The sequence below is a fragment of the Acanthochromis polyacanthus genome, chromosome 14 (genome assembly GCF_021347895.1).
Source record: "Acanthochromis polyacanthus isolate Apoly-LR-REF ecotype Palm Island chromosome 14, KAUST_Apoly_ChrSc, whole genome shotgun sequence".
NCBI lineage: Eukaryota > Metazoa > Chordata > Actinopteri > Pomacentridae > Acanthochromis > Acanthochromis polyacanthus.
Window position 1 is genome coordinate 33,609,093 of NC_067126.1, and position 20,411 is coordinate 33,629,503.

Here is a 20,411-nt window from a genome sequence, read left to right on the forward strand (position 1 = left end):
CATGTGATTTTGTTGCTGCCTGTCTGATGACATGTGCAGTGCTTTGCTCAGCCCAGGTTGTTTCAAAATGTGCGGTAAAAATAAATTTGATTAGATTTATCTGTAAACTGGCAGGTTAAATGTCTCTGGGGAACATGAAACATGCAGTGTTTGCATCCTCCTTGTTGCTACCGCTGAGGTGCACTCGAGCAAGGCTCACAATTCCTAATGAGGTCCTTCCCAATCATTTCAGGTTGTGAGCTTTCAAAATTACCCCTTTTGCACTGGTTGCAAATGTGAAATTCTGATTTCATTTGAACCATTTTTAAAGGTGGAGGAGGTGCGAATGTCCAAGCAAAGATTAGAGAAAAGTGTGAAGAAAGAAACAAACTTATGCATTTTTAGGTAAAATAGTAACATATCAACAATTTATATTGTTTAATGTTACTTTTTATTAATTAACACTAAAGGAAGTGCACTTTTGGATTTCTGAGTTTCCTCTGCACCAAGATTTGTTTTTGGTTTTGTCTTTCATCAAAATAGTTCTGTATCTCTTTTCCTCATTGCCTGCCTCTGTGCGTCTGTAACATACCATTTTCCCCCTGGGAGCCAGAGCAGTTATATCTAACCTTATCTTGACATTTTTCTGTCTCTCAAACATCTCTGGAAACATAAAACTACATGGGAGAATGAAAAATACGAAGATAGAAGGCTACTATTTTAACCTCCTTTGCTCTACGCTGCGACTTTGTTCAACCCGTTATTTATCTTCTTGTAAATTTCATGGAGAGATAACAGTCTTATCTCTTCATTTCTTTAAAAGTAAAAATCACATCAATAGCTTGGAGGCTAGATCTTGAAATTTCGATAAGAAATGAGGATAAGAATTGTATGTTTCTCTCTTCTCCACTAAGAGGCACTATTGCCTCGTTAATCTATTGCACCATTCAAACGTGATCTCAGTGGGTGCAAATTTTCACTGTTCGCTAAAATATGTCAAACTTGGACCCAAGCTGTTTCCTAGCAACACAATTCAGCGACGGGCACTATCTAACAATGCTTGTTACTGAATGAATGCATTATGCAAATACATTTTGTAATCAAGGCAATGAAAAAGACTGAGAACAAAACTTTCAGACATAAGGGATTGGGACACCTGAGCAGAGAGCATCGCATTATTTCAGCCCACATGGCTGATGTAAAAATGAGCATCTTACTGTCCAACAGATTTTGTATCACATTTAATTCATTCAGTGTCAATCCATGTGTGTATGCATGAGCCCTTTAATGAGAGTTTTTTCAAATCGTAGATGTGTATCTATCCCAAATCTTATCTAGAACAAATTTGCAATCGGTCTCTGTTTCTGCAAAATTCCACCACAAGCCACCTGCACATGAACATTTTTGAGAAACATAATTAGGTGCTGCAACTTTGGCTATGCAGGAAATATCTCAGACTTCCTCTTACTGTAACTAAGCTACCAACAGGAAGCATGAACCTCTTCAACAAGTAAAGCTCAGCCGCAGATTGTCGCACAGGCAGTCTAACTAAGACCCTGATCACAGCTGGTAGACTATGCAGAGAGCGTACATCTGAAGCTGGTTCAGGATGAGGCATTCCCTGCACTCCCTTTGGAGAGCCAATTTGCTCCTCTGTCTGGCTCTACTCGTGCATCGTGGTAAGTACTAGATTTCATTCCTGGAATTGCACTGCATTCTTGTAGGTGATTATGCTCAGTGAAGCTACTTAGTTTGCAAACTACATGATCTTGTTAAAAAGAGCAGAAAGGAGCTATTTAAAGTGAGGAGTAATAAGCAGAATCATAAGATTGATGCTATTGAGTGAAATTTAAGTGGAATTTGATTGTTTGAATCATTAATTAAGCTACTCAGAGTGTGTCAATCTTGAACATATAATCAATATGTAAAAATAAATGAACAACATCCATTAATAAAACTCCATGTGTCTAATAAATCTTAAATACCATCTGTGCTTTTGGTAACTTATTTTTATAAATTCATATCAATTGCACTCATCAGAGACTTCTGAGCTTAAACTCAATGATTCACAAATGCTAATTCTCCTTTGGTATTCCTTCCTTGTTTTTAATAACAATTTAATTGATGTAGGCAAACAAATTACCTCGTTAATCACTTTCATGCCAAAGCTGCAATAACTACTTCTTTGGGATGAAATCGGTTCCCTGTAACAGACCGTGGAAACTTGAAGGTTTAAGTTTATTTCATTGTGCCGCACTACTTAGAGCTTGTTAGAGACGTAATACTGAGACCAAAGTTAGCAACCAAGAGTCAAGACTGATTCTTTAAGCTGCAGTTTTCAACATCTGTGTTCTGTCTTCTTTGCTCAGGTGAAGCCAGAGTGCTCACTGAGGCACAGGCTGGGCCTCTGTATCGTGTTGTGGGCTCTTCGCTCTCCATCTCCTGCAGGGTGAGTGGCTTCACCAGTGAATCCGCCGAACAACAATTTGAATTTCGTGTAACAAAGCCTGCAAAGCCAAACTTTGAGTTACACATCATCAGCACTGGGGACCCATATTTTGGCTATGCCAGTTATCAAAGCCGTGTGATAAACAACGAAATCGCTGTGGAACGTGTATCTCCAACCTCAGTCCAGTTTGAGATAAAAAGTCTGCAGAAAGATGATGAAGGAGACTATGACTGCTCTGTAGTCAACTCAGAGTTTGTCTATGATGGAGTCTACAGTGTGAAGACAACTGTTAAAGGTAATCAGTCAACATTCTCAGTTTGTGAATCTGCCTTTCATTCTGTCTGTCATCATGTGTTGTAACGTTAAAGAAAAATGTCAATCTGTGCATGACTTCTCATGTCTTTATCTCTGATGTTGTGCCACAGTGATTGACAACTCTCTGAGCATTTCTTCACCTGACTCCACCTCACTGAGCTTCAACGAGGGGGAAGCTCTCATTCTAACATGCCAAGCCTCCAGTAACACCATACAGCACACCCATCTGTCTTTTTCATGGTACCTCCGCAAAGATGGGGAGGAAAAAGCTCAACCTATCATTTCTCTGAACAGAGACTTCACACTGAGGCCAGGGCAGGGGTTTGAAGGGCGCTACCAAGCAGGACTCATAAGCTTAGATAAATTAGGAGAGACCACGTACAGGCTAAAGATGGCTCAGCTTGAGGTGTCAGACCAAGGTAAGATCTACTGCCAGGCTCAAGAGTGGATCCAAGACCCTGATCGCTCCTGGTACCCCATCGCACAGAAGGAGGCAGAGGAAATTACCCTGAAAGTCAAAGCCAGAGGTTAGAAGCAGCCATCATTTATTCAGTATTACTATATTAGCCAGCACGTCTTGCTAAGTGGCATCACGTTCATCGTTGCATTTGCTCTGCACAGTTACTGTGGCTTCTTGACAGGATGTGCATGACAATTTTTGTGTCTGTGTGGTTTTATTTGTTGCCTTGGTTAGAGGTGCTGCCAGACACGACATCTCTGGTGGTGAGAATGTCGGCTCAGCAGACGACTCTGCAGGAGGGGCAGGAGCTGATGCTGTCCTGCAACATAGACACACAGAACCTGGAGGAGAGGTTCTTCTCTGTTGCATTTCTGCGGGGAAGTGTCGAGTTGGCCCGCATCGGCCCTACGGGTGTTCTGTCTGTGGGCTCGGAGTACAGCGGAAGGGAGAAAGACGGAGAGCTCAGAGCCACTCGGACTGGGAACAGAGATTACCGTCTCATCCTGCAGCCTGTCAGAACCGCAGACCAGGGGGAGTATATTTGCAGAGCATGGCCGCAAAACAGAGGCCATGGTGGTGCGTTTACACAGGGAGCAGCCCAGGACTCCACCTCCCTGCTGGTCAGCATCTCAGCCACAGGTCTGTAAAAGTGAACCCATACTGTCTGACACGTACAAATAGGCAGTTATTTAGGGTTCATTTTACCCTTTTAATTATATATCCTGCAAACACAGCATGTAAAGTTATACTAAAAAGTTCATTTTTTTAACAGTGCAAATTTTCTATTTTGAACTTCTCACACAAATCCATGCCATCTGTGTGTTGTGTTGTCTCGTCACAGAAAGTGGGCTCTCAGTCAAAATGCAAGGCGCTGCAAGTGTAACCGAAGGGGACACGCTGAGGCTCTCCTGTAATGTGGACGGGGTTAAAGGCCGGCTGTCTGTCACGTGGCAACACAAATCATCATCCACACCATCGGCGCCGTTCACCAATCTCATCAGTCTAAGTCAGGAGGGTGTTGTGGAGAAAGCGGCTGGGTTCACAAGTCGCAAAGTAATGGCGGCGCGTCCAGCAGCCGACAGCTTCATCTTGGAGCTCGCTGAGGTCACACCCTCTGATTCAGGTGTCTACCAGTGTGCTGTGTCTGAGTGGAACACCAATAGCAAGACTTATAGCCAGTCACAAACTGCCTCTGTGACAGTGACCCCTCTAGGTAAGATGTGTCTCTGAGATAGTCCATCTGTGTTGTGCAAATCATTCCAGACAAATGATGAAACCTACATATCATGCAACAGCTTCCTCTTATCAAGTGGTTTGATTATTCTGTACAAAAATGCTGCGTCATTGTCATGTATTTTGAAATAACTATCAGGAAGCATTTTGTTTAGGTTTTAATGAACAAGAAAAAAGGCAAAGAATATGATTTTTGATCTTGACATCTTGACAGTAACAAATACATCCAATTGTTTAGTCCATAGTAAAATATCTTGGCAAGTAGTTTCCAGATTGCCATTCAAAATTATGTGAATATTCAAGGCCAATGATTTGACAGTGCAGCTGACCTTAATTGTATCCCCACCATCAGGTCAAACCTTGAATTTGCACACAAGAAACGTGATTAGAAGCAATTTACTAAGCAAACTCATGCTCTCAAGAGGATGCAGGCATCCCTTTTTCAGCTCTGCATAAGCTCCCTTCTTGTGCTACCTCCAGTCAAAGCATTAAGTGTGCACACAAAACATTTCAAAAATCAGTAGACAGATTGCCACGACAATTGCACTTTCATGCTTCCAAGAAGAAAATTGGTATTGATTTTAATCAGCACAAACTTTGCATTTTTAGCTCTGTCATGACTAAAACTCTCAGAGGAAAAAAAGCAACAAAAAAAAAAAACCCAAAGTCTTCAGGATGCTTTGTCTTCTAATACTCTTGTGTTGTTGGGTGTGAGCAATTATGATATCCTGGGTTCACTTCCAGGGCTTCAGACTTGAAATTCTAATAACGTCAATTTGTGGAAATGACACAAAAGTAGACTCTTTGGAGTGACTTGCTGCATAAATTTGCATAAGATTAAGGGAAAAAAGATTTTCTCAAAGTGCTAAAACTCTTATTGCTTAAAGTTACAAATCTTATATGAAGACAATGTTTGATATTTACTGAATGAAAAGACCTATTCAATACTTGCTGAAGCTTCTAGTTATTTAACCTTTCCTTTAAAGAAAGAAGTGATCTGAACAAAAGATGTGCAAAACAACAAGGGTAACCATGACTGAGAGATAAGCAAGTTGTACTTTGGACATGTTCTTTACACACATCTCTTTTTTATTTTGAACACTCATGGTTGCATGAAAATGATATGACCACCAACTTCTCCTTTCTTCTCCTTTCCCAGACTCACTGATGAAAGTGCATCTGAGTAGTCGGAACAACAAAGTGACTGTCGGAGAAAATGTGGAATTGATGTGCCGAGTCAGTGGGCCACGCGTGCCAATAACGCTGACATGGAGCCTGCAACGTGATGCCTCCAATGTTGACAACATCCTGACACTGTACTCCGATGGTACCATCAGCTGGTTTGGAAACCAGAACCGCTACCAAGTGAAAGTACATAACGGACAAACAAACTCGGTCATTCACTTTCTTCAAATCATCGGTGCCAGCCATAGGGAGGCTGGGAGCTACCGGTGTATGGTATCTCAGTTCGTAGAAAATGTGCACAAGAAGCTGAGTACATCCTATCCTCTTGCTGTGATGGTGCAGAGCCCAGGTAATGCTGACATTTGTAATAATACATTTCATCTTCTGAGTGCATTTTAGTTGTCCCTCTCTCCTCTCAATGACAATTCTGTCTCCTTTCCCTAGAGAGCAAGCTTCGTCTGTCCTCAAACCACACCTTGACTGGAAATATCAACACTGACATAGAAATAAAATGCTCAGTTGTCACAGAATCCTCTTCATCTTCTCGCTATTCCGTCACCTGGCTGTTCCAGCAAGAAGCAGAAAATAAGACCATTGTGAGTTCGAACAGGGATGGCTTAATAACGTTTGGGCCCACGGTGGAGCTGAGCCAGAGACAGCGGATCAGCACGAGGCGTTCTATTGGGCCTAGCTTTGAGATGAATATTCGCCAGGCTAGAATCTCAGACAAAGGTTCATACATATGTGAGGTGGGGGAGTGGCTACAAGATCCTCATGGTGATTGGTATCAGATCTCCGACGTGTCCATAATTACAAAACTAACAGTTACTGAGCCTGGTAAATATATATATAAATATTTATCTGTATGCTTTTATTTGTTTATTTTTAATTAACTCGCTGAAAATGTTCATCTAACATGTCAAATTAGCAAAATTCAGCCAATGCCATTAAAAATAATTATAATAATTAAGCAAAATATTATCTCTCAATATGTTTCTCCTCTCTGCCCACTCTCATTCTCTAGCCAACGACCTTCGCCTGGAGAAGAATGAGCAGCCGCTGGTTGCCAAGGAAGGAGATGAAGTAGAGCTCAAATGCAAGATCATCTCAGGTGCATCCAGCGCCTCCTTTTTCTACAAAGTCACTTGGTTCTACACAGTACACAGTTCTGCCACGAAAGCCTCTCTGGTCGAGCTGGACCACACAGGCCTGCTGAGTTACCCAGAAAACCAAGCGCTCAGAGGCCTGCAGGAGCGGCTTCGTCTCTTCAGACCCACTCAGAGCAGCTTCTACCTGAGAATTCAGAAGGCACATGAAGGGGACAGTGGGGCCTACTTGTGCCAGGTGGAGCAATACCAGCTGGATGATGAAGGTCGCTGGCAGCAGAAGGCCTCAGACAGTGCTGGCCCCATCACACTGAGTGTAAATGCTGCAGGTATGATCCAATCTTTTAAAGCACTATGCAGTGGCTCAGTGTGGTTTGTGTTTGCTCCATTTTTGTATGGTTTGAATGTGCTGGTAGGCAGATTTTCTAACTTTTGGAGAGATATGCCATCAGTTTCTCAGTGTGTTTGTGGTAAGTTGCGCTAGCTAGCAGCTAGATGAGCTTTGCATTACCAAGTGACTAAGGTCATATTAATCATCCTCCCACTGTCTAAAGATGTAAATGTCAGGTTATTTAGTCATTCTAAATTCAGGAATGTGAGACGCAAGATTGTCTGTCTGTGTCTGTTCTGTGTTAATCATGCATTGAACCAATCTGTAGTCTGCCTCTTGCCCAATGTCAGCTGGGATAGTCTCCAGCCCTCTGCAACCTGCAGCAGGATTATGAGGGTAAAGTTAGCAGACAGATATTTCCCAAAATGCAGCACATATAAGTTTTTTAGTAGTCAGAACATTTACAAAATTGTGTGAAGGTGTGTATGTCTACATGCATTTTGTTTGTTAAATCCAATCATAAATGTAACTATTTCTCAGCAAAAATGACCACTTCTCTTGGTCACTCTTTGCACCATTTCCGTCTGCACCACTTCTCTCATGGTACTGTCAATCAATCAATCAATCAATCAATCAATCAATCAATCAATCTTTATTTATAAAGCACTTTTCATACATTAGACATGCAACACAAAGTGCTTTACATAGAATAAAACGCACAGAGAATAAAACACACACATACACACGCACACACACACACGCTTACTCGAAGAGCCCAACCCCATTGCCACCCCCTATCCACCCGCCTAGATAAAATACAAACATAGCAGCATGGGTTGGCTGAGCACAGAGGAACCAGGTCGAGGAAACACCATCTTTGAGAGCCGTCTGCAACCGGGGCAGCAGATGCCGACAGCCCAATCACCAGCCTAGGGTGCACCACGGCAGGGGTAGAGGGAAAGGTAGAAGCCTCCCCACCTCCCAAAACGGCAGAGTGGATCCCAAGCTGGTGTCACCGGACCGAGAGCCAACCACAGCCCCAGATGTAGACGGCCCCAAACTGTCGATAGTTTTGATGCCTTGATCTGTCCTTGCTTGGTGTCTTTTAGCATGTCTTTTAGTATTACAGATTTATTTCGTTGTGTTTTCTGTGTGTGCCCTTTGCAAAGACTTCTTATAGCATCTTTGCCTTGCTCCCTGATTTCTCCCTTGTCTCTTTGTGTTCCTAGGAATTTCATTAAAGTCTCATTGATTTCTTTGCCTTGTTAAACTAAAGCTTAATAAAATGCTTCTTGTTACCTGTGTGTTTTTTCACAGAGAAAAGCCTGTCCATTGTAAAGGAAGAAGTGGAGTTCAATCTAAGCAAATCTGAGGACCTCACCATCCCTTGTCAAATCTCCAAACAATCCAGCAACGAATCTAGATTCCAGGTCACATGGTTTTGGCAGAAAGAAACAGAAACTAAACAAAGCCCCATATTCACAGCTTACCGAAACTCTACCCTACAAGACAGGTTTGGGAAGGACGTTCGGTTAAGATTTAGCCATCCTTTACCCGGCCAGTTCAGCCTCACAGTCCTGATGACAGGTCCTGAAAATAGTGGCCTGTATTTCTGTGAAGTAGAGGAGTGGCTCCCATCACTAGACCACGGGTGGAGAAGGATTGCAGTGGAAAGGTCAGGGAACTTGATCGTCAGCATCAATACAGAAGGTAAGCGCATCTTTATGTGACAATGCAATTTTTCACACAATATCAGAGCCAGAAAATCATATTTAAATATGTTTCTTTGTCTTTTTCTTTGCAGGGAAGGGTGAAGCCCGGTCCGAATCAGAATGTAATCCCATTAGCTGGACAGTGACTGTAGTAGTTATTATCATCATCTCTCTGCTGGTCATACTGATACTGGTGCTGATGATACACAGGAGTAATGCCTCAGGAGGAAAGAAGAGCGGAGAGTCTCTCTGGGCAGAACAGCCTCTGAAAACCAAACCCATTGAAGAAGACTGAACGTCTGTCTTGAAGGAGAGGAGAGAAACGTGCGCTCCTACCATATTTTTTACGTCATGTAATTTATCAAAACCTGTTTTAGAATTTAAAAAGTTGTGCTGTATATTATTTTTTAATCAGAATTCAATAACTCTTTCATTAATGATTCTTTTTTATAATGTTCCACAAAAATAATAGCTCAGATGTCTTACTCTCTGTGAAGCTGGGAATGGTTTTTCCCTCATGAATTACTGAAATTCATTACAACTTTGAAATTAAACAGGCACTTTTCATTTTGCAGGTAAAATTACTTTGCATAATCGCCAGCTTTTCACCGTCTGCAATGGACAGTTGAGCTCGGCAGCAGATCAGCGTTGTGGCTTTACGCCTACAAAGAAACATAGTCTTATTACTGACAGGTTCCTTTTCATGCCAAGCAGCTGGATACTATGTCTCTGATAGGAAGAAGTCAAAGCGTAGCGTGTCTGTGAGAGCAGTTTTGTCAGAAATGTGGTAAGATTTCGACCTTGTCTCTATAAGACAGTTGCGAATCAAACAGGAAGTGTGCTGTGGTTCTGCATAGGGCAGCTGTCAATGTGGTCTGCAAATTTGCTGAATTGTTCCGTTGACATTTGTACTGACAGAGTCATTTTGTCAGAAATAAAAGAGGATGCAGTCATGTAGTGGCTGTTACAATCTGTTAATGCAAAGATATATATATTTTTTGCTGTCATGACATAATTTTCTTGCGAAAGCTTATACAATGTTCGTTGAAGACGGCCACACTTCTCATTTTAATTTCACATGAGACATGGAAGATGTTTGTGTATTAGTGTGCTTCAGGGACTTTGTGTGTTTAGTGGACAGAAAGTTCACATGCAATACAACTCTGGAATTATTTTCTTTGCCACGCCTCAAGCATATTTGATCTGAAATGAAGCAATAAGTATGAAATTGAGTGTCATGATTGTTCACATACACAGTGACTGAACAATGCACGTCTTGGTCTTTTCACATCCTGAAAACCAGACTGAAGGTCTTCAGTATTTAAAAACTAAAGGCAAAAACTTGACCAACAATCATCTGTAAAGATATTAAATGTCTGTTAATATGTGTGAATGGCATACATCCATCAGTCATTGCTTGTGAAAGATGTGCAACCATTTTAAAATGTTTTAATTATTGATAGTAATTATAATTCCTGTATAATTTTGGCCACTTTAAATCGTGGGAATGTGCACAGCTATGATCCCTAATTGGTTGGGCTCGTGTTGTTGTGAGCACCTTCAAAATAAAGATTACGATCAGCACTTTAACTTGACAGTACAGTGGGCCAAAATAAAAATGTGTCTCTGTCCAAAGAAAAACAGACTGTACTGTGTAATGTTGTGAATAAATGCAAACGAGAGTCTGAATCTCTGCCATAAGTTGCCACGGAGTTACTGCATTAAGAAAAAAAAATCTTACTGGAGAGTAAACAAATCAAAATCAAGATGACTGTAGAGCCTCTCTCTCTCTTTCCCTCCCTCTCCTCTCTGCTTTTTCTCCCTGCATCAGCCATATCAATGTTTAACACCCCATCTGTGGAAGAGGTGGGAGCAAAATCCAAGTTCTTATTTTTACTTCTGAGGGAAAAGGGCTAAACACCAGATTGCTCCTATACAGAGAGAGGCTCTTCTCTGATGACTTTATACCAGCTATGTACACCTGCAGGTAAAACTTAGCGTTTTTCTGAAGGATGTGTCAGGCTTAAAGTACCACTAAAGAACTTTGAGATGGCTGTAGTCTTCTCAGCCCAGGAGAGATGATGCAGTGCTGTCTTTGGTCTTGAGTTATATCAGCCCTTCACAGTCTGGTGGACTGTCTCCCTCTTACAGGCTCCCTCTTAACTTTACTGTAATTCCACTCCCTTGTGTTTCCATGGCAATGCCTGTCAGAGCAAACAAAGAAACATTGAATTTGGGAGGCAAATCAATGCTTGTGTCTATGCAGCAAAGATTAAATGTAGCGGGGGCAAACCAGCGTCTACCGCAGCAGCCGTGGTACAGCTCCCTCTTCATGCTCTTTGCCTTAACGAAGTCTCTAACATTAACATATTAAACAGTCACATCATCAATTTTTGTTTTGACAGTAGTGCTGCTGCATGCAGTGCAAAGTGAAAAGTAGGATTTACAAGCCCACATCTATAATCCTTCTCTTTCCTAAACCCATAGGTGCTTGACTGCTGGGTACTTTGAGCTGGTTATCTCTGTTGCTGTGGTCTTGTTCCAGATCTGATTTGGCATCAGCTTGATGCTCTGCCCCGAATGTGCCATGATGGGACTAGATTTTGGGAAAACTGCGTAACCATTCTTCTGTAACATCTTCAACTACTGGAGCAACAGCTTTGTTGCAAACACACACACAAACACGCAAACACTGCTGTGAAAGCTATACCACACAAATGTAAATGAATTGAGTAATGCCACTGCAGTATACATATATGGGATTAAAGTAAAAGCCATCTCTTTATTGGCAATGAAACTGAAAGGGGATTACTCATCTGAAAACAAAAGCAAATAAAATATGCATACCTGTAGACACTGATAATGAAGGCATTTCTTTTAGGTACGTGAGCTGTCTGTCTGGTTTTCTGACACACCTAAGTGGCACAGTTCCAGCATTAATAGACTTATTTTCATTTGTGTTTTTGGTGATCTTCTGACTTCTCCTTGAGTGCCACCTTGAGGAAATATTTGGTATGTGTAAAATGTCTCCACGATGAGATGGATTGTTATAAAATCCATCCATTCATTATCTATGCACTGCTTAATCTCTCATTAGGGTCGCAGGGGAGCTGGAGACTATCCCAGTGAGGACAGGGGACACTCTGGACAGGTCGTCAGTCTATTGCAGGGACACATAGAGAGACAAACAATCACACTCACATGCACACCAACGGACAATTTAGAGTTACCAACTAACCTGAGCATGTTTTTGGACTGTGGGAAGAAGTCGGAGTAGCCGGAGAAAACCCACATATGCACAAGGAGAACATGCAAACTCCATGCAGAAAGATCCAGGGAAGGCCGGGATGCCAACCAGGGACCATCTAGCTGCAAGGCAAAAGTGCTAACCACCAAACCACTGCGCAGCCCTTTTTATAAAATCTGATGCAGAAATCCATGATGTCCAGAGGAGGAATATTAATGGGGATCCCTCAACTATTAATCTAATACTAACAACATTAAGTGAAATAATTAACCTTAAACTTGACTGACAGATACAACTATACAAGGATGCTTCCAAAAATTGGAGGCCTCACCTGCAGACTAAGGGCATGACTTTGTGTGCTGTTACGTGAAGACAATGCGTCTGACCTGCACTGTCTGACTTCTATCTGCTTCTCAAGCTGAAATCCCACATGCAGGACCACCATTTTCAGATTAATGAAGAACTCATGCATGCTATTGAGGAGTATCTGGAAGCTTGAGATGTGACCATCTTCTGTGAAGGTCATATCTTGGTGGACCAAGTTTATTAAAATTTTTTAAGTAAAGTTGTATGTACAGACACTGATGGTTTCCAGTAGAGTAATATTCCAACTTTCAAAATCTCTAAACCTCTCTTGTGCTGCCATAATGCAGTTGGCAATAATGGTACAGTCTTAATTTCTTGCTGATTTTTCATGAACCATGCCACAGACATTTATGACGTTGGAGGCCCTTTGAATTAAAGTTTAGGACCATCACTGTTCAACATTTTGGTTTATGTTCACAATCCTGGCAAAAAATGCATTCCTACTGGTGTGGAGTAGCAAATGTACCACACCGAGACTGAAAGGGTGGACAGGTGAACAATCACATCTATTGAAACAACAGCATGTAAGCATTTCATATTAGCTGTTGACTTCAGAATTCTTCGTTTAAAACACAAGCTCACTACAGTTGTGTATGATGCTTGTGTCCTATCAATGTCATTTCACACACACGCACGCACACACCCACCCACCCACACACACTCACACACACACTCACACACACACACACACACACACACACACACACACACACACACACACACACACACACACACACACACACACACACACACACACACACACACACACACACACACACACACACACAACTGGCAAATAGCACAAATGATCAAAGTTAGCCCTAAAACACCCTCCTGAATGAGAGCATAATGTGTCCCGGCAGAGATAAGGGTATAACATAGGGCTGGAGAGACACTCAAACTGCCATCTGCACGAATTACGTAACGTCTCTCCTAGAATCTGAAAGTCTGAAGCGCTGCCTCCTCTCACCTCAACTCACCGAATCTCTTTGCTTATACCCTCAACTCCTCCCTACTCCCTCATGGCCCTGTCTTGCCTTTGATACTCCCTTTTCTCACAAGGAGAGGACAGAGTCTGACAGAACTGCCTTCTGTTCTCACTCTGAACCAAAAGCAACATGGCTTTACCTTTTCTCTCTCTCTCTCTCTCAGGTTTGCCATTTGTCAGCACCAGAGGGAGCTATAGTTACCCAAAACGACAGACACACAGCGGTCAGTTGGTTCCCATAGTGAAGAGGGAGTTTAAGTGCTTCCCTGCTTGTCATTGCAGCACCCAATTTGAAAATCGAAGACTTTGAAGCCACCGAGTGCTTCCTCTCCCTTCTCTTGTTGATGTGAGGTCTCTCGGTGCTGGGAGCTCGGTGAGCAGGTGTTTGTATGTATGAGAGAGCAGAGGTAAAAAAAAAAATGTGTACAAAGTTGGATGGAGACATACAGGTGGAGAGGCTGGGAGTCAGTGTGAAGTCTCTGAGGGTGTGGGGGTGTGATGACACCTCAGGCTGAACATTGTCATCTGAAATAGCAGCATTTGAGAACGCCGCTGCACACCGTGCATGAGTGGCAGGTCTGTTCACGCAAACGCACAGAGAATTACCTCATTTACCCAACCCCACAGCAGCGCACAAATATATGGACACATAAACTATATACAACACTCTAAACTGTTAAGGGCTGTCTGCCTTTTCTTGTTGAGGCCTGATTATTATCCCCAGAGACTGCGCCGGCTGGTAGAAGGAGCTGGAGAGTCCAAAATAAAAACAGCTTAAATGGTGCAATATGAAGTAATAGCCTGTTCTGCTCTCTGTCAAGGGAGCTCTCGACAAACTCAGAGCTCACTTTTTTTTCTCTCTCTTTCACAGCTGTACTCTTACATGCTGGAACTGCATGAATGAATACCCCAAAGCCACCTTATACCTCCTGTTAAGATAATGTAACTTACCAGTTTGCATGCATGTGTCTTTTATGTCACTGTGCTGTCTACACGTGTGTGCATATGGTGTCGCTGAAACCTTTAATCATGTTTGCAGTATGCCGTGCCTCCTGTGAGAGCAGATCCAGAGAAACAGATGATGACATGTTCAGATTTCATTACAACCGTACCATGAAGCGTGTATTGATCCATGTGTCAAAATACATCTTTACAGCTTTTGTGTAGGCCGATTTTTAAAAATTTCGTTGATTTTTTTCCTATTTTTGTGCTGGTTGGCACATGAATAAAACAATGGATCTTAACCGGCGCTCAGTTTTAGCATATTTTCTCCTTTGCCATTCCGTCTCGCCTACTCTCCACAGACCACTCCACTTAATAAGGCAGCAAAGATGTTTCTCTCCCACTGACAAACAAGAAATAGATTTGCTGTTTTGGGATTAAACGCAACATACTTTCCAGAGCTGATAAAGTGATAGCGCTCGCCCCGTCAGTACTTCTTTATGGGAGTGCTGGGGTTTTACTATGAGACTATTGCCTTCCTGTGGTACGTGCCTCGCAGCTCCTCATGATGGTTCACATAACTGCCATTACTCATACTAGGATCATTCAGAAACGATTGGGCTTTTATTACAAAGGCACTCCACTGCCAACAACATGTGACAAGTGTGAATAGCTGATGACACATTCAACCAACATAGTAGGAGTTCCCATCATGCATCACCAAGGAGACAGAAGTGTCATGAAGCCTGATGCCGGCTCGAGCGGCGCTTTTTTAATTTAGCACAACTGTGATTCTGACTGAAGTTGTTGATGTGAACTTTCCTTGGTGAGAAAACAGTTAAGCTGGTTCTGCGTGCAGTTTGATGTTATCTGATTTTGATACTGACAGAGCTGCTGCTGCAGAGAAGAGGCCTCTCAGCGAGGCGATGAGAGCAGAGGAAAATGTCAGATGCTACCAAAACATTAGTTTATTAGTATCTCGGTGAAGGGCAGCAAATGCAGCTATCGGGGAACTCTATCAGCAGAGGCCGTCCGAGCTGCTAATCAGCCAATACATCATCCTCTGGTATTGAGGCTTTCCTCACAGCTGATGCTCATCAGGGTCTCGTCATCCAAAATGTTTTCCTGAAAGGCAGCAAGGGGAGAAATGTCACGGTCAGTTTGACTTTAACTACCTTCTTGTTAGACATTTTCTCAGAGGAATAAGATGTGAAAAGGAGATTGCTGTACACCAGGTCTGTCTGCCAGCTTGCAACCAGCACTACTAGAGGTATGATAATTATCCTGTTTGTATGGTCATTTTGTCCTCTGTGTGATGGATAGATGGATCATAATGTACAATGATTTGATCATTTTTTCACATTTATTAGTGGCTGTAATCAACTCTAGCTCATTTAAGGATGCTAAAATAATGGTTTCTATGTCTGTATTTACTCCACCTCTCAAGAGATGGTTTTTCAGGCCAGCATTGTTCATTATGATGATAAACATTTGTTGATTCTTCCTAGAAATGTAGGTGGTGTCAGAAAGTCATTTATTTAAATAAAGACATGCTTTTTCAGATGGCATATTTATAGATTTGAGTCATGCAATACTTTTACTGAAGATATGATCCGTTTAAAGACCCCCTCTTTGATGAAAATGATTTTTTTTTTTTTTACCTTGTTAACATGTCTGTATGGTGCTTTTTATATGCTAGAGTGCACGTCATGAGAGAAATAAGCAGTCAAAGCAATGGTTGAGCAACCTCACCTTGAAACTGTGGTCTACCATAAACAGGTTCAGATTCAGACATAACACACCAAGGACAGCAGCTTGCAGCGCTGGGCTTTACCTCTCATTATTCTTCTTCTGCATTGGTTTCTGGTTTGAAGATGAATGGCTGAATTAGGACAATGTAGAACAACTTGCCACTGTGTAGTTTAAAGTACAGCATTTGAGCAGAATCGGAGGTGAGCTGGTGTGCTGGAGCTGCAGCAAATGGCAGATGGGCACTGGAACAGAGAGGCTGGAACTTCACAGATCTGCACATTCTAAAAGAGGAAATGGCATTTTAAATCAGGAAGAGATTATTCCCATGGAAAAAAAAAGGAAATTAAATATGTAATTTTGCTGCACAGAGATGAGTTTTTAGGAGTTTAATCAAAGCCAGCAGAGGTACTTTAAGCTTCTGGTACAACATTTTAACATTTCCCATCTGCCGGCGCTGCTTCCACCAAACATCATTTGAAGCCTGTCTGCCTGATATTGCTTTCATCTAATTATCTTCTATGCAGCTTCATGTATCTCTCTTCCACCTTAAATATTTCTTGTTACCAGAGTTGCGTTCATTTTTATTTGGCCTTCTTTTAGTAACTCTTTTACATTTTTTTTCCCCCCACTGTGATTTAGCAGATTCGTCTCTAGTGATAACCCAACCCTTTACACTGTCATGATAACAGAAGCAATAAAAGCACAGTGAGAGCAGCCTCAAATAGGAAATAAATAAATAAAAACTTTCCCTTGCGTCTGCTGCTTTAAGCCACTCTATTCCAGTCTTTGTGGATTACTGTATTTGCCTGCGTCCCCAAATTATGCGGGAAAGACAAAGATGACACAAAGCTGCCTCAAAGCTCAAATCAGACAGATCCATCAAACAAACAGAGCCGATCTGATTGCATTTGTTGTTTTCTTTAGTTTAGTTCTGCACATTTGACTAGCTGTGCAGTGCCATCAGGACACCGCCACCCCTACCGGAGTGAGATAATTGTGTGTTCACAGGCACAAATATTTTTGTTCTCTCTGCACTGGCATGTGTACGTCTGACGATTCTTCTACGCTGTCTGAGCAATTTATTCACGCCATAATGCTGGTTTTGACGGCTGCCTCGCCTGTGACTAAGATGGCTCTGCCAGTGAGCTGATGTCTTCATTAGCAGCGGTTTAGATGCTGTACCCCCCTCTCCTCCTCCCAAGTCACAAGCAATGACGCTCTGCTGCGCCCATCAGCTCCCATCAGCCTTTCTCTGCATGTGAGGCGCTCTCCCAAATGCTGTAGCAGTAACTCATGTTGCTAATTAGCTGACAAGCACTGTACAGTTCCACTAAGGGGACTGGCACATTTACAACACTTATATTTGTATACATCGGCAACCACACACAAATATGTAAAATACGTGCTCCCTCATGAAACATCTGCACAGCTGCATTCATACGGCTATAAAAGGTTCACACATTTACATAAATGCCAGCATTTTCCCTCAGCATGTTGGTTCTTTACTTAATGAGCACACATTAAGTCCGTTTCATTTCTTAATCAACACTTGTGACCAGAATAGTTGTAGAAACGCTCGTTTAAGATTATTCTTTACAGCAAACGCACACGGTAGCATGTAGTATATTGATATTTAACGTGTATATGATCACTGCATCTGAGCTGAGACTCTGATTACCATCCCCCTTTTAAATCACCCTGTGGCTACCATGGTAACCAACTCTTTGCGAATATCAAGAATAAATGTGGAAAAAAAAAAATGTTTTCATAATGTAAATTAACCGGATATGTCTAACATCAATCTCTATTATATTTTTATTCAAAAGCTACAGTTTATGGAACATTTGGGTTTATTCTAAAATGGTCGAGGGGTCAAATCAGGATAATATGGTGCATAGAGAAGGATTTTTCCGTCTATGTGTTTCTTTCTGTGTCTCCTTCAGTCTCATTTTTTGGAGCTTCTCTGCTTTTTTTTGAGCAGCTGGTTGATGTAACACTGAGGCAGACACACCCGTCACACATCGTGAGGGTCTTATAGACTGACACTGTAGGCCTTTAGGGCAGATAGATGGTCTGGTCCAAGTCAATATGTAGGTATATCTTTTTTTTTTTTCTAGTATAAAGCACAGCCACACTGGAAGTAATAATGAAGCATGGGGTTACATGATATTTGTATGCAGCATTTTCTTTTATTTATCCTTATATTTTACCTTGTTAACATGTCTGTATGGTTTTTTTTTGTTTTTTTTTTATCTGCTGGAGTGCGCACCATGAGCGAAATAAGCAGTCAAAGCAACGGCTGAACAACCTCACCTTGAAACTGTGGTTTACCACAAACAGGTTCAAATGCACAGATTCAGACATAACACACCAAGGACAGCAACTTGCCTCTCATTTTTCTTCTTCTGCACTGGTTTCTGGTTTGGACACGTATGGCTGAATTAGTACAACACAGAACAACCTGCCACTGTGTAGTTTAAAGTACAGCGTTTGAGCAGAATCGTAGGTGAGCTGGTGTGCTGGAGCTGCAGCAAGTGGCAGATAGGTACTGGAACAGAGAGGCTGGAACTTCACAGATCTGCACAGTGTATATGTTTTTATCCCTATCTCCTTCACGCTCATTTTAGCAGCTTCTCTCTTTTTTTTTTTTTTTTTTTTTTTTTTCTTGAGCAGCTGGTTGATGTAGCACCAAGGCAGACACACCCGTCACACATCGTGAGGGTCTTATAGACAGACGCTGTAGGCCTTTAGTAGTAAGAAGAAGCAATAGTAATAATGAAATAATAATGAAGCGCAAGGTCCCATGATATTTGTGTTCAGCATTTTCTTTGATTTATCCTCTGAATAGTTTCTGCTTAATTACATGCAACACAGATGCAGTCATTAAAGAAGCACCTCAGTTTATTTCATTTAAAGCCTGCTATCTCGAATTAGAAATTACTTTAAAAAAGGCTGTTTGCTGGTTTTGCTGCATTGAATTGTAAGGTACTAATATGGGCTTCATTTCACACTTTCTGCTGAATGCTGCTTTAAATCATTCTATCCCCTTTTTTGTCTGTCTGAATAATCCACATCGATTAACACGGGGCAGAAAATTGGTACTGCGGTGAAACTTTGAATCCATTTGCACCTCGAGACACACTGCAATCACAGATGGAAATGCATGTGATTTTCTTAGAGCTAATTGAAAACATCGCTGATTGGGGTGTGGCAGGAGTGTAGCAGCTTGACAGTTCCACCCGTGGAGAACAGTTCAGCGGCAGTCTTCTACTCTGTAATTCCGTGTTAGTTTTAAAAGAAAGTTGTATTCTTTAGAGATCATTCAGTAAAATTGTTCGTTTTCACTTTCGCATGAATAAAAGCTCATCGACTAGATTCTCTCTTCATTTTCTTAATGAGGCCCTAATATGCAATATATACAAGCCATTCATGTAAATTACTGGGCCTGCTGCTAATTTTTTAAATACTTCAGTATCATAAATATTCTCTTAGCTTTGAATAATCGGTTTACAGCAGAGATATCCAGATCTACTACAGACGCAAGTAACATGAAAGGTTTATGCCTAGCAAACCTCAAGCAAGAGATGTAGCCCCATAGCTTGTTTGTCACGTTTAGCCTCGCTTTTCTGGGTGAAAGTGCACCAGCAATAAAGCTCGTGTGAGTTTAAATCCTTGTTTATGGTCACTTAGCAGCAGATGTTGTCCTTTAAATGAACCCCATACATTAAATTTAGGGCAGTATTTGAGCTGAACATAAAGGCACACGATGATGAAGATGCATCGTAACCTATTGTCAGCATTAGATCCCTTAAAACTGTACTGCTCTTTAAACAAGCCGTCGAGGGCTGAGATGCAGGTTTTACTGTAAGAGAACTTACAAGCCTTTCATCCTGAGCATCTCTCTGCCACAGCAGGCCCATTAGGAATCATGATGCAGTGTGCAGTAATTGGTATTTCTGTTGGTAAGCAGCTTCTTTATCCCAGAGCTGAGCCTCATGCTGCGCCGGAGACTGTCTGATATCAGAGCCACAGAGAATACATGACTGAACCTGTACAGTGAGCGACACATCTCTCAGATAAACAACTCCCAGGATTCAAAAACAACAACAAAAAAGAACCTCACCAACTTTACCAAAAAAAATCAGTTGTACTGCACATTTTGTTGGCAGAGATTTGGTTTTTGCTTCACATCTTGCTATGATGAAACAACGATCCCTCCTAAAGGAAAACTGCTGCTGCATATTCAATAAGATTGACCCTCACACAGCTAAAGGGAAGTTCATAAATTAACATTTTTTTAAAATGCCCTGTGTCATCAAAATTGGCTGCTCATTTTACACAAATGG

General features: G+C 41.7%; 1 protein-coding gene across 1 annotated transcript; it reads left to right on the top strand.

Annotated features, from left to right (window-relative positions):
- The first annotated feature begins 1,377 nt into the window (after positions 1-1,377).
- LOC110957628 (immunoglobulin superfamily member 3-like) lies at positions 1,378-10,471 on the top strand. The gene is made up of 10 exons (XM_022203749.2): positions 1,378-1,658; positions 2,349-2,723; positions 2,854-3,270; positions 3,438-3,842; positions 4,045-4,416; positions 5,596-5,970; positions 6,066-6,458; positions 6,646-7,056; positions 8,376-8,768; positions 8,863-10,471. Exons 1-10 carry the CDS (start codon positions 1,589-1,591, stop codon positions 9,063-9,065), a joined length of 3,414 nt encoding a protein of 1,137 aa, XP_022059441.2. The 5' UTR covers positions 1,378-1,588; the 3' UTR covers positions 9,066-10,471.
- Positions 10,472-20,411: the final 9,940 nt, after the last annotated feature.

Coding starts and splice junctions, on each gene's coding strand:
- LOC110957628 (XM_022203749.2), top strand. CDS start 1,589: ATGAGGCATTCCCTGCACTCCCTTTGGAGAGCCAATTTGCTCCTCTGT. Junction 3,843..4,044: donor GGTCAGCATCTCAGCCACAG/GTCTGTAAAAGT, acceptor GTCTCGTCACAG/AAAGTGGGCTCTCAGTCAAA. Junction 6,459..6,645: donor ACTAACAGTTACTGAGCCTG/GTAAATATATAT, acceptor CTCATTCTCTAG/CCAACGACCTTCGCCTGGAG.